General features: G+C 42.4%; 1 protein-coding gene across 3 annotated transcripts in view; it reads right to left on the minus strand.

Annotated features, from left to right (window-relative positions):
• Window positions 1-354: 354 nt before the first annotated feature.
• Window positions 355-13,846, minus strand: part of faap100 (FA core complex associated protein 100) — a 30,271-nt gene continuing 16,779 nt past the window's right edge. The window contains exons 6-9 of one of the 3 annotated variants that reach the window (XM_063030795.1): window positions 8,796-8,938; window positions 6,304-6,420; window positions 3,966-4,052; window positions 355-1,382 (exon numbers count right to left, since the gene is read on the minus strand). In XM_063030795.1, coding sequence (XP_062886865.1) covers window positions 1,338-1,382; window positions 3,966-4,052; window positions 6,304-6,420; window positions 8,796-8,938 — 392 coding nt within the window. In that variant the 3' untranslated portion in view covers window positions 355-1,337. Of the gene's footprint in view, window positions 2,040-3,965; window positions 4,053-6,303; window positions 6,421-7,362; window positions 7,644-8,795; window positions 8,939-13,846 lie in introns of those variants that run through there. The other 2 variants (XM_063030794.1, XR_010015814.1) reach the window with 2 other exon arrangements.

Genomic DNA, 13,846 nt, shown 5'->3' on the forward strand with positions numbered 1-13,846 from the left:
AAAAGTAGTGAAGTAGTGTTTACGGTTTCAGTATCCGTCCATTCAGGAATTGGATAGCAGAAGGGAAGAATCTGTTCCTGAATTGTTGAGTGTGTGCCTACAGGCTTCTGTATCTCCTTCCTGATGGTAGCAATGATAAGAGGGCATGTCCTGGGTGGGAGTCCTTAATGATGGACACCTCCTTTTTGAGGCACCGCTCCTTGAAGATGTCTTGAATACTACAGAGGCTAGTACCCATGATGGAGCTGACAAAACTTACAACACTCTGCAGCTTACTTCCATCCCGTGCAGTAACCCCCCCCCCCCGCCCCCAATACCAGAAGGTGATGCAGCCAGTCAAAATGCTCTCCACAGTACATCTGTAGAAATCTGATTTTTTTTTAGGTGACATCTGAAAATTCCTCAAACTCCTAATGAAATATAGCCACTGCTTTGCCTTCTTTATAGCTGCATCGATTATGTTGGAACTAGGTTAGGTCCTCAGAGATATTGACTCCCAGGAACTTGAAATTGCTCACTCTCTCCACTTCTGATCCCTCTGTGAGGATTGGTTTGTATTTCCTCATCTTACCCTTTCTGAAGTCCACAATCTTTGATCTTACTGACATTGAGTGCAAGATTCTTGCTGCAACACCACACAACCAGCTGGTAAATCTCATTACTGTACAGCCTTGCATCACCATCTGAGAACCTACAAACAATGGTTGTATCATCAGCAAATTTATGAATGGCATTTGAGCTGTGCCTAGCCATGCAGTCATGGGTGTAGAGAGAGTAGAGCAGTGGGCTAAGCACGCATCCCTGAGGTGCACCAGTATTGACTGTCAATTAATTGAATTGACTTTATTACTTACATCCTTCACATACATGAGGAGTAAAAATCGTAAGGTGGAGATGTTATTACGAATCTGCACAGATTGTGGTCTTCCAGTTGGGAAGTCACGGATCCAGTTGCAGAAGGAAGTACAGAGGTTTCTATCCATGAAAAAAATAATCACACACTGCTTTAAATGCCCATCAGAAATTTATTAGCTATTTTTAAATTCTACATTTAAGAAAACTTAGTATTACTGTCAAGAGCTTGCCACAGTCGGAAGCCTCTGACACTTCACTGGGGCAAACATCTGGCAACTGTAGATTCCGGCCAACGTCAGTTCTTGTTTCTTTAGTAACGGGCTGGTAAAAAGTCAAGGATACTCTTTGGATCACAGTCCCTCACTGGCATCCCTCAGGTTTAAATAGATCTCATCACTGAAATGACTTGGTGTGCTTTCTGTAAGGAATCAATTTCTGAGTCTATGCTGGTTATGCACACTGGTCCTCCATGGTTGCTGTATTCACATGTGGAGTATCCGCTTGGTTAGACAGCTGCATCCTGGCCCCTGAGGCAAAAGATGGTGGGATCAGGGTGCAAGCCAGGATACATAACAAGACTTAAGTACAGTGCCATATCTTCGAGGTTATTGTTCTTCTAATGGACCAGAATCTCTTTTGCTATTTCAGTTACCATAAAAATATGGCATAGTACTATTCAAATAACACGGGACTCTCCTGCTGTTCTGGCGAAGACATGTTCCCAATGCAATGCCGACTGAACAGGTCAACTTCTCATTGCTGTATGTGACATTTTGTAATGTTTTTCCACAAAACAAGTCAATAACTTACACTTTAGTTGTAATGGCTTGGAATCACTTTGGGATTTCCTATGCAGTGAAGGGAAAGCTACATAAATGAAAGTCTCTCCTTCATGCCGTTTGTCAAATGATGAAGTAACAACTGCTACCAGAACACTGCACAGCTTAACATCGACCACAGGCCCCTGTTATTTAACAGCCTTCAAGAATGAAGGGGAGGACAGGCTGACAGTTACAACCTGGAGACCGCAGCAGTTTGAACCATTCCACCTGTTACACAATAACTAAATCAATGCTCCTCAGCTGCTTGTAGAGTTGCAGCAGTTTGCCCGCAGCATCGCTGGGATTCATTTCCTCTCCAAGGCACAACTGGTCCCGCAGCGACTGCGCCCCTTTAAGAAGAGTCTATAGGTAAAGCAGAGCCCAGAAGGGCAAAGTTACGATTGAGCAGCTGTAAGTCCTTCTGCATCATAAAAATAATTCACAATCTGGCAGTTAAATCCACTTCAAGCAAGAATACAAAATTCTATTACCATTTCTATTGAAAATTGCAACACTCTTGTTGGGATGAGGATCTTGTTTATAGATGAATCTGATTCTCAGCCACTGACAAAGGCAACTACAGTGAATCTATTTCAGAAATGCGGCCCTACTATTTCTTCCTCATTAGTAGCTAACCACAAAGATACCCATGATCATGAACATACAACGGGAAGGAGTCATACATAGGCCATATCTGGTCAGTTCAATATCCCACCATCCCAAGGGCACAAAACCACAGCTGGACTGTTACCATAACTACCAAATCAACCATTTCTCTTAGTGCGACACAATCTTTCAAAGAAGACAATATGAGTTTTAGTAGAGAAAACAGGATGCTTTCTCGATTATGTTTTTACCATTAGTCAAGAAACACAAACATGCCAGGTGAATGAGGGAAAAGTCAACTTTTCAAAATTGACTCATGTAGCCTTTGAACCTACTTATCCAAGTTTGTTCAGCCCCGAGAGAAAATATTAAAACTTGAATATAAATGGAATGAATGTATTTTTTTAATATTAATTGTATTTGTCTGTGTGGATGCACATATCCAATATGTTGAAGTGTAAACGTTACAAATTAAAAACACTTTAGGATTCACAGTACTTTTTGAACTTGCCTTTGCTGCTTTAGTGACAGTGTGTTAAGTGAAAAGCTTTTGCAATAGGCACCAAGTGCTGACAGGGTAAGTTTGGCACTAGTGTTAATTGATGGGTGCTGACAGCCCTTCAGAACCTCACTGGAAAGTAGTCATTCTTTAGAAGAGAGCCCAGATATTGCATGTGGAAGGGCTACACGAGGCATCATAATTCAACTAGTCACATCTGAAGACCACCATTTTTGAAGAAGGTCACCATATGGACAACAAACCTGATAGCAGTTTCTTCAAACAGCCTGAGGAGTACTTTGTTTATTGTAAAGGCTTCACTGGTCATCTAGCAGACATCAAGTAACATAGTAGGTATGGTGAATTGATCCCTAGACATTGCTCATTATGTGGAGTACCTCCTGTCAACTTTAACAAACATTACCAAAGGCCAAGGTACAACTGCTCACAACCAAAGGAAAACAGAAAGATGAATGGTTCATTCAGTTACATGAACCTTGACATGGGTTAAAACAGGTTAATGGAGGTTAATGTTACAGCACAGACCAGCTGCCAATAGGGAATACAAACTCTGGAAAAACTATGCACCTGCTCAGGAAACACAGCCAAGGAACAGTACCAGTGATTAGCATCAGAGTATTCACTGATGTCCTGAAACACAGGCCTTATTATTCAGCAGTAAGGAGAAACAGAAAACACTGGGCTCAACAGCAGCTGCTTGAGGAGTGTTTCCTATTCCTGTAGTTAGTTATGAAATTATTTGGAACAAGTCCCTTTATGTGAGCTGGTCCCAGTATTGTTTGCTCTATAATTCCCACCTGTGTTAGGAGGTGCATCAATCAGATACAAATTAATTTGGTTTTAACTGTCTGCCAGCAACACCGCTGTATACGTAAGTTCTTTTCAACAACTTCAGACAGGCCACTGATCAAGTTCAGGAACAATCCCTGCAAAGGCAGCTTTTCTTAGCTGGTTAACTCTTTGTGTCATCACAATCTCTGTGTTTAAAGAATCTTCAGAATGGGGGAAGGGACCAAACCCCACACACTCTCTCCACACTATCAATCTTGGAAGGAGGGGTTTTCAGTAAAATGATGCCATGTGGACTCAAGTAGATACTGTCTTGCCCAGCACCTCACCCAAGTCTCTGCAAGGATTCCCAGTTTACTTCTCGGTTCCCTTACCTCTGTTCTGTGTGCCAGCTGTCTGAGAGACTGCATATGAAGGCCAGGCAGCGAGCCACTACAGGGAGAACTCTGTTCCAAAAGCATCTGTTCAATGGAGAGAAAAAACACACATATAATCAATCAACTTGAGGGAATGCTAAAATGAAATGCTTGCCATAAAGGTATTTTAATGAGCTGTGCCAATATTCTATGACCTGATCAAGTTTTTTTTAAAATACAATAACTGTTTGAATGAGAAATTTCAAAACTTACTTCACAAAAACTGCTTTTATTTGTATTACTGCTTTATCATATTAGTACTTTGAAAAGTCTCTTTCGATGTCAGAGGAATATCACGCTGTTACTTATTCTGAAATAAAAACAGAAAATGTTAGAAATACTCAGCAGGTCAGTCAGTAGCTGTGGAGAGAAATTTAGAGTTTCAGGTCAAAGACCATTCATGTGACCTGCAGAGTACTTCCAACATTTTCTGTTTTGATATCAGACTTCCAGCATCTGATCCTTTTTTTAAATTTTCATTTATTCCTTCTGTTTTCTCTTTGTCCTCTCCAGATTCTCAACAATAAACTACATTTTTATTAAACTAAGGAGGTCCCCAACCAACCGGTTGTTAGTGGCCGGTATTCAGGTTGATATAAGGAGAAACGGAAACTGCAGCCAACATTCTCATATTGCAAAAGCAAAATACCACAGATGATTAAGTAGTAGAAAGATGGAGACACCAAACTATTGTTTTATTAGAACAGATAAAATGTAATTGACCCGAAATGTTCAAACTCTTTCTTGCACACTGTTTACCCCTATTGTTCCATCAATGCCGTGTGAATATTGCATTTACCCTCCCACACCCCATCCGTCAGCAGCAGAAGGCAGTAAGTGATGTGCAGTCTGAACAGCTGAACCAGGCCAGTCCACCTTCCACTCTCAATGTTCAATGTTCACTCAGACTTCTTGCTCTGTATGTGACAATTGGCTCTGAAGCTGACCGAGTAGGATGCTACAATGAAAGAGTTAGGGAACAATGGGTGAAGCTTATTCTTGGTCATAAGAATCATAAAGCACTACAGCATAGAAACAAGTCCTACCGTCCCTCTACTCCATGCCGATCTGCCTAGTCCCACTTTCTCCCCCTTTTCTACCACCACTGCTTCTCTTGCAAAGAAAATAAGTAACTCTTTGTGAGCAAACCAACTAAAGGTCCAATTTGAAGTTTCACAGACAAAGCTGACTCAAAGAATTTACCACCTGCTTTGTTAAAGGGAAGGAAACATCTAGGAAGAGTTCTTTCCATTCAATTTTTATCTGCCTTTTAAGAGATTAAAATAATATTTAGTGGAGAGGTAAACGTCCCCCTTTTATGACTTGTACAAATATCGTTCACCCAACGCTCGCTCTTAACAGTTTTCAAATCCAGTTAGGGATATTGAAGAGACACTTAGGCACATGAATGAAAGAGGAATGGAAGGCTTTGTGAAAGGGAAGGGTTAGATTGGGAGGGCAGGGGAGGGTTAGGGTTAGGTTTAGGTTGATTTTAAAGTAGCTAAAAAGGTCAACACCGCATTGTGTACTGTGCTATACTGTTCCATGCAAGAATCAGAATTGGAAAAAAAAATAATGCCAACAAAAGAATTCCAAAATTCTGTAAGTGTTTCTGTACAAGATATAGAAAAAGAAGTAGGCCGTTTGTCCCTCAATAAATTAAGTGACTTCTTCAGAGGTTACATGTCTCCAAAAATATTGTTTTACAGTTTTAATTCCGTTATTATTCCCTGGAGGTCATTGGCGAGGACAGAGCAACAGCTTAATTCAAAGCTCTCCACACAAGGAAACTGACATTATTCTAAAATGTCAAACAAAATTCTATCAAACCTACAACTGACTGCAGAAAATGGGAGATATCCTCTGAATAGTAAAGAATTTTTGACAGATTTTCCTTTCAGTTTAATTGCCTGGTTTTAGATGATTGATTAATAGTGCACGCAGACAACCAATTTCTATACCAAACACTATGATCAACTAAAACAATTCTGAAGCTCCATTTAATATGGTTGCAGAGACCATGAGAAACAACCAAATTCGATTTACAACAGCTTCACCCATTAAAGAAATAATGCCTGTTCACAAACTGGCAGAGATGCAATGGGACAAATGGCCTCCTATTCTGTATGATTTCATGAAACAACAATTGATTTTGACATTGTGCAGTATTCTACTGTACAGCAGGAGACAACCAACAATATTGCAAGGTTCAGATAAGGGCACAGTGGAAGCTTGGTTAAGAGACACACCCTAGCGGGGGACAATTCTGCTCAAGGACAGACTGTTGACTTCTTACCTGGACACGCCGAGCGAGAGCCTGATGCAAGAAACAGAACACCGTCAGTGAGGAACACTCCAGCACAATTTCCACAACAGTGATTGGACCATCAACAGAAAAACCGGAGACTTCAACCTGCAAGAAAAGGAATGGTAGAACAAGAAAACCTTTGAGAAGGCTTGAGTAAGCAGATGGGTGAAGATCTTTCCCTTGGTAGAATGAGGGGACACGGTCTCCCAAGATAAATGATCACACAATTAAGAACCAGTTAATCCTCTATCCCTGAGAATGTGGAGTCAATAAATATATTCAAAATTGGAAAATAATTTTGGACTACAGGACAATCAAGAGCTGTGGGGCTCAGATGGGAAAATGGAGGTGAAGCTAAGATCAAGTTAGTCATTATTTTATTGTATGGTGGAGCTGGCCGGTGGAGGTAATGTTCAACTCCCACTGATACTCTTAAGAACAGGGGTAGAGTAGTATTCAGTACTGATGCTGAGAGTCATAGTCATTGAGCACTGCAGCACAGAAACAGGCCCTTTGGCCCCTCTAGTCAGTGCCAGCTTGTTCTTTTGCCTCGTCCCATCTACCCTCACCAGGACCATAGTAATCCACATCTCTCTCATCCATATTCTTATCCAAACTTCTCTTAAATGTTGCAATTGAAATTGCATCCATCACTTCTGCCGACACTTGCACAACCCTTTGAGTGAAGAAGGTTCCCCCTCATGTTCCTCTTAAACATTTCAACTTTCATCCCAAACTTGTGATCTCTACTTCAACCTCAGGGGGAAAAAGCCTGCATATATTTACCCTATCTATACTCCTCATAATTTTCAATACCTCTATAAGATCTCCTCTCATTCTCCTATGCTCTAGGGAATAAAGTCCAAATGTATTCAACCTTTCTCTATAACTCAGGTCTTCAGTTCCCAGCAACACCATTGGGAATTTTCTCTGCATCCTTTCAAGCTTATTGATATCTTTCCTGTAGGTAGTTGATGTGAACTGCACACAGTACTCCAAATTCGGCCTCACCAAGGTATTATACAATTTCAACATTAAGATACCAACCTCTGTGCTCAATGCAACACACAAAATGCTGGAGAAACTCAGCAGGTCAGCCTCGATGCTCTGAGAGTGCTTTACTTCTTTATAACTGAATGGAGTCACTGGAACTAAAGGGGCCAGATCATGCAGCTCCTCAGGAGGAGGTTCCCAGGAGAGTTACAAACCAGCCACGTGTGCTTGTTCTGACATCCAGCCCTGCCCACAACAGCACTAACATCCGAGACTTGCTGCAGGCCTGTTGCGGACGCACTTCACCAGTTGGGTCTTAGTTGTGCCCAGGTGCACTGCAATGCAAAGGCAAGTACACACGGCAGTAAGCACCTTCATTTGAATGAGGCTGCTCACCTTCATTAAAAAGGTAAGTGCAGGTATTTTTATTATTGTTTTACATAATTGTGTGCATTAGTTTTTAAATAATTTCTATCACTGAAAAGGGTTTTTAAAAGTAAAATCATCCATTTTGGCAATTCTTAAATGCCTGTGACTCATCTAAAACATCAGTACCAACAGATTTGCCTGAAGGATCCGAGTAGTTTGGGGGTGAGGTCTCAAGATTCACAGGCTGAAAGCAGGTCACTGCTGGAGGACTATTCCACCTCCTGGATCCTGCTGAAGCCAGGTCTCCAGCACAATCCAACACAGGGGTCCAAGGAGTACAACAGTCTAGTGGATCAGCGTGGGGTGAGGAAGCTCACACGGGCAGCCATCCAGCCCAGTAAGACAACTATCAAAGGCTACACATTCTGTACATTGAAGTTCAAGTAAATTTATTATCAAAGTACATATCCTACCATTTCCTACCCTGAGAACATATCCATTTCCTACCTTGAGATTCATTTTCTTGCAAACATTTACAGGGAAAAAAGAAATGCAGTAGAATTTACACAAAACTATACATAAACAAAGAGTGACAAACAACCAATGCACACGAAAAGACAAGTCATGCAAATAAAAACTAATAATACTGGAACATGCATTGACAGGAGTCCTTAAAAGTGAATCTGTAGGTCATAGAATCAGTTCAGGGTATTGGTGAATGAAGTTATCATGCTGGTTCAGGAGCCTGATAGTTGCAGGGTAATAACTATTCCTGATCCTGATGCTGTGGGACCCAAGGCCTCTGTACCTCTTGCCCGGTGGTGCTAGTGAGAAGTGGGCATGGCCCGGATGGTGGGGGTCTTTGATAATGGATGCTGCTTCCTTGTGGCAGTGCAGCAAGTAAGTGGGGAGGGCTTTGCCCATGTTGGACTGAGCTGTACTCTCCACTTCCTTTATCCTATTCCATTTAGGAGCAATAACCCCATTAAACCATGCAAAGTCAATCCAATGATCCCTGAGTAATCTGAGGTTCCCTGTCCTGCACAGTTAAACACTTAACAGTGAACATGTTGTGCACCCCCCAACACTCCGTGACTGCATAAAGACCAACCACCTACCTGTTTCGTGAGTATCCAAACGCGGCTCCCATCTGGCGCTGTACACTGTACAGCCGGGGCAGGCTGCCTTTGTAATGCCTCCAGCTCAGGGTTTGTGGACAGCAACCACAGAAGGACATTTGATCCATTCTCTGGCATGTTTCCTGGGACAAGAGGGATTAAAAAAAGAACTCAGTGCAAGATGCCGGAGAAGTCAAGGAAAGATCACATTAAAACTATCAAATTCAAAAAAAGGTGGGGCAGAGGTCATGAAATAATATCAGGAGTTTCTGAATCGAAACCTATCTGTAAACACCCTTATTGGGGAACCAGAAGTGTATGGAGAACAGAACATAGAGGATCAACTTTATTTGCCATATATATTTACATATATTAGGAATTTGCTGTGGTGTGTTGGCATGACATGCAACAAAAACATTCAACAATTATAAAGATTAAGGAATGATATAAAGTTAGAGGTTAAAGTATGGATATGGAAAAATGTGCATAAGCACAAATACCTACATGTATTTACAGTGTAAACAGCATTTACAGTACAATGCTGAGACTGAAGCAATAGACAGACAGGGTGAGGGGGGCTAACTAGAATGGTTGGTCAGATTAACTGCCTGGGGAAGAAACTTTTAAGATGGAAGTCAGAACAAGCTGATCCACGTGGAACAGTTCGTGGTAACTCCCGGAAACCACCCTTTGAGGAGCTGTACAATCTAACCCCTTTAGCTCCAGTGGCTTCATTTGGTTAATAAGGAATTATAGCATTCTCAGAGCATTGGTTCTGTCCATAAATGTTGGCTGACCTGCTGTGTCAGGATTTTGTGTGTGTTGCTCTGGATTTCCAGCATTTGCAGAATCTCTTGTGTTTTCAAGATGGCTTGAAGTTTTTGTTTTAACAGCCCTTAGCACTGTTGGCAATGATGTTTCCTGTCCACTTCGTTGTCCTGGACACAGACAAGTCCTGCAGAGATGGTATACTTCAGCCACTCTCCTTTCATTAGCCGTAGTCTCATGGAGTAGCACCGGTATTAATTTACTGTGATGACGGTTTCAGTTTTCACTGGATTTGGCACTTTACCAAGAGACTGCAAGGCCAGTATACAACCTGTCCCCAGTAGAAATATAAAACTTGAGATCCCAGACAAGTACACACACAAGTCCTGGCCCTTGAACAGAGTGGTGTGAGTCCCCTGCATATGAAGTAGCTTCATGTCTGGGTAGATCCACTTTCCAAATTCGGACTAGGAGTTAAGGAGTTCGTGGATTACATAGGATAAGACATGGGAGCAGAATTTGGCCATTCAGCCCAACGAGTCTGCTCTGCCACTCCATCATCACATCGCTCTGACCCCCGTTCCGTCATCACATCACCCTCACCCCCAATGCCGTCATCACATCGCTCTCACCCCCACTCTGTCGTCATATCGCTCTCACCCCCACTCTCCTGTAACCATTGACACCCTTACTAATCAAGAACCTATCAACCTCTTTAATTTTCCCAATGTCTTGGCCTTCACAACCACCCACGGCAATGAATTCCACAGATTCACCATCTTCTGGCTCAAGAAATTCCTCCTCATCTGTTTTAAAGGGATGTCCTTGTATTCTGAGACTGTGTCCTCTGGTCCTAGACTCCCCCACTATAGAAAACGTCCTCTCCATGTCCACTTTATGCCACTTTTACTAACACTGATCTTCCTGGAGTCTCCAAAGCAACAGATTAGCCTCTCTGATGTTGGTGGAATGATACTTATGAGCTGCAGGCTTCTTTAACTGGGAGGAAGGTAGAAGTCAGTGGGATGCATGACCATGAGACTGACATTCTACACCTTGATGGGTGTTGGTGGGCAGAGATCCAAGGGTCAAAAGGATGTGGTGGGAAGCAGGAATGACCTTCAATGGGAAGTAAAATTAAATCTATCCTGAAAAGATGGACACTTATGTAGGAAGCCAGGTAGGGTGAGTGTATAACTGTGCCCCAATATGTCCATAACCCACTGGTTAAGGTTGCAAGTTGCAAGAGATATGGGTCAAAGGCATCAATATAAAGTCAGCCCCAACTCCAGTACAAGGGATAAACACTTTGGCAGCTCTTCCTGTGGCCCCAGAGCTGGACTTCTGAAGGGAGGGCCAAAGGAGGATTTGAATATACAGGAAAATTTTCTACATGATATTAAACATCCATTGTGTACCCATTGATATCACTGCACATGTCCAGAGGCATACATGGCCTGTTCATCACATGCCAGGACTGAAAAGCTAGAGATCTGACAGATACACACATGTACAGTATGAAACATAGTTTAGCAACAGGATTTTAGCTAAACTTCTTTTGTAATGCATACAAACTCAGCACTATAGAATAGGCAAACACGAGGAATTCTGCTGATGCTGGAAATTCAAGCAACACACGTGAAGGTTGCTGGTGAACGCAGCAGGCCAGGCAGCATCTCTAGGAAGAGGTACAGTCAACGTTTCGGGCCGAGACCTTTCGTCAGGACTAACTGAAGGAAAAGCTAATAAGAGATTTGAAAGTGGGAGGGGGAGGGGAAGATCCAAAATGATAGGAGAAGTCAGGAGGGGGAAGGATGGAGCCAAGAGCTGGACAGGTGATTGGCAAAAGGGATATGAGAGGATCATGGGACAGGAGGAGGCCTAGGGAGAAGGAAAAGGGGGAGGGGGGGAACCCAGAGGATGGGCAAGAGGTATAGTCAGAAGGACAGAGGGAGAAAAAGGAGAGAGAGAAAAAGAATGTGTGTATATAAATAAATAAATAACAGATGGGGTACGAGGGGGAGGTGGGGCATTAGCGGAAGTTTGAGAAGTCAATGTTCATGCCATCAGGTTGGAGGCTACCCAGACAGAATATAAGGTGTTGTTCCTCCAACCTGAGTGTGGCTTCATCTTTACAGTAGAGGAGGCCGTGGAAAGACATATCAGAATGGGAATGGGATGTGGAATTAAAATGTGTGGCCACTGGGAGAGAATAGGCTGTTTTTCCAGATTATCTTTAAACTCTTGTTTACAAGCTACATAAGTACTGGGAGATGGAGAAAACAGACAGCCTGACAGGGTAGTGTTGTTGACTGAGCCTCTAGAAAACAGTTGGCAAACGCTTTAAACTCTCCGGACAAACAACATTTGGAAAGGCCGTATGATTGCGCTGCTGCCTGTTTTCCAATCGTACACAACAACCATTGTACTGTACTGAAGCCCTGATGACAAAATAAAGCCCATAATGACTATAGCAGCTGAAACAATTGTGAGTGACTACCATCAGTCACAATGCTCATGGGCTCTTGCAGGCTTCGTGTCTCTGTTCTGAACGTTCTCGAATGCTCCATAGGAAAGCTCTTCCAAAACCAGCAGTCCCAAGAGGTCAGCAGAACTATTTTGTATTTTTTTTTTAGGTTTCAGGGCAAGAGCATAACTGGATACCTGAATTTGCCACTGGAAGAATCAAAGTTACTGCACAGAAGACAGCTATTCAGCCCATTGAGCCTATGCTGGTTCCTTCCACAGCAGCAATGCACTGAACACTTCACCAGCCTCTGATCTGCTTCCATTGGAGGAACTATGACCAGTCTGTTACATCAAATTCAAATTCATTTACTGATCACACGTACATTGAAACATACAGTGAAATGCATCAAGGCATGCATGTGTCTGAAGCACATACATCAGCACGTGAATACCTATGCAAAGCTTGGTGAACAAGCTTTGAAACAGCCGCAACACTTTCAGATGTTTCCAAAATTAATGGAGAGAAAAGCCAAGTGAGGAATGAAAGGGAGATTCTGACCATGTAAATTTTTATCATAGAGGAATCAACAACTCAACAGTCAGTTTTACAACTCTCCCAATTTTTTATCCGTGCTAGTCAGGACAGATAAAGTGATTGAGTGGTTATCCATTGTATCTGATGATGAGAGTGAAACCTGTGTGGTAGAGTTTTTAAAAGTGCAAAAGCCATTGCAATGGGCAGTTCCACTCGCACGACCTCATAAGTCTGGGTCCAGTGGTACAAGTAGTCATCTCAGCTGGGGTCTTCCTTGGTTGTAGTGGATGAACACGACTTCTTCAGTCCCTTGTCATGCCCTTCATTCTCCATGAAGAGTTCCAGGATCGCCTTCTGGGGCGTTGGATCTCACTGTTAATCTCATCCGCCCAGTCCATCGGAATTGACTTTGCATGCTAGAAAAGGCATGCTCCTACATCACTGGAGTTATAAGACCACCAGTACCCTCACCTGTCAGCCCACCTATTGAAGTTGTGTACCAGGGTGCGGCCATTATCGCATGCAAAAAACTACTTGGAGCCACAGTTGAGAACTGAGATGGGGACCAAGTGTGAGTGAGCTGCCCCAGAAAGGGCATGACCAGCCCCTTCATCAGAGATGCTAACCCTCCCTGGACACCCCATACATGGTGTATAGCATATGCAGGAATGTAAAATAGACCATTAGTTGACTACTAAAGATTTCACAGACAGCAGAAATGCAAAATCCAAAGCACAAGCTTTACAATTTAACAATATGTTACACATTCATACCCATGTTATATAATAATTCACTTTAGATCTAAAATGGATGGGCTATGTTACAATTTCTGTGTGTGTTGGCCCAAAGAGAATTTGAGCCCACTGCAAAGATAAAAAAAATCTAACTAACAGGTAGAAAAATTATTAAATTAGATAAATAAATCAAAATCTTTATATCTAGGTGACTGGAGTGCTGGTTGGAGGGGGAGCAGTCAGTCAGTCAACGCTGTCATGAGATTACATCTGAAGAGCAGTCTAGAGCAGTTCTTTGGTATGACACCTTAGGGAGGATACATTGACCTGAGGGGTGAGTGGGATGCAGAATGCGGCTTCGACTTTGGGTTAAGTTACAGAAAGCAGAATCGTGCTGTGGTTGAGAAGTCTTTGAAGATAATAAGGGGAAATGTTAGGGCAAATAAAGGGAAGCTATTCCTGTGCTTTGGGGAATCTAGGATGAAGAGCAAACTTTAAATGTCAGTAGTAAAGTTAGGAAGACCACATATAGAGGGCAAAACATT

The sequence above is a fragment of the Mobula hypostoma genome, chromosome 22, assembly GCF_963921235.1.
Source record: "Mobula hypostoma chromosome 22, sMobHyp1.1, whole genome shotgun sequence".
NCBI lineage: Eukaryota > Metazoa > Chordata > Chondrichthyes > Myliobatiformes > Myliobatidae > Mobula > Mobula hypostoma.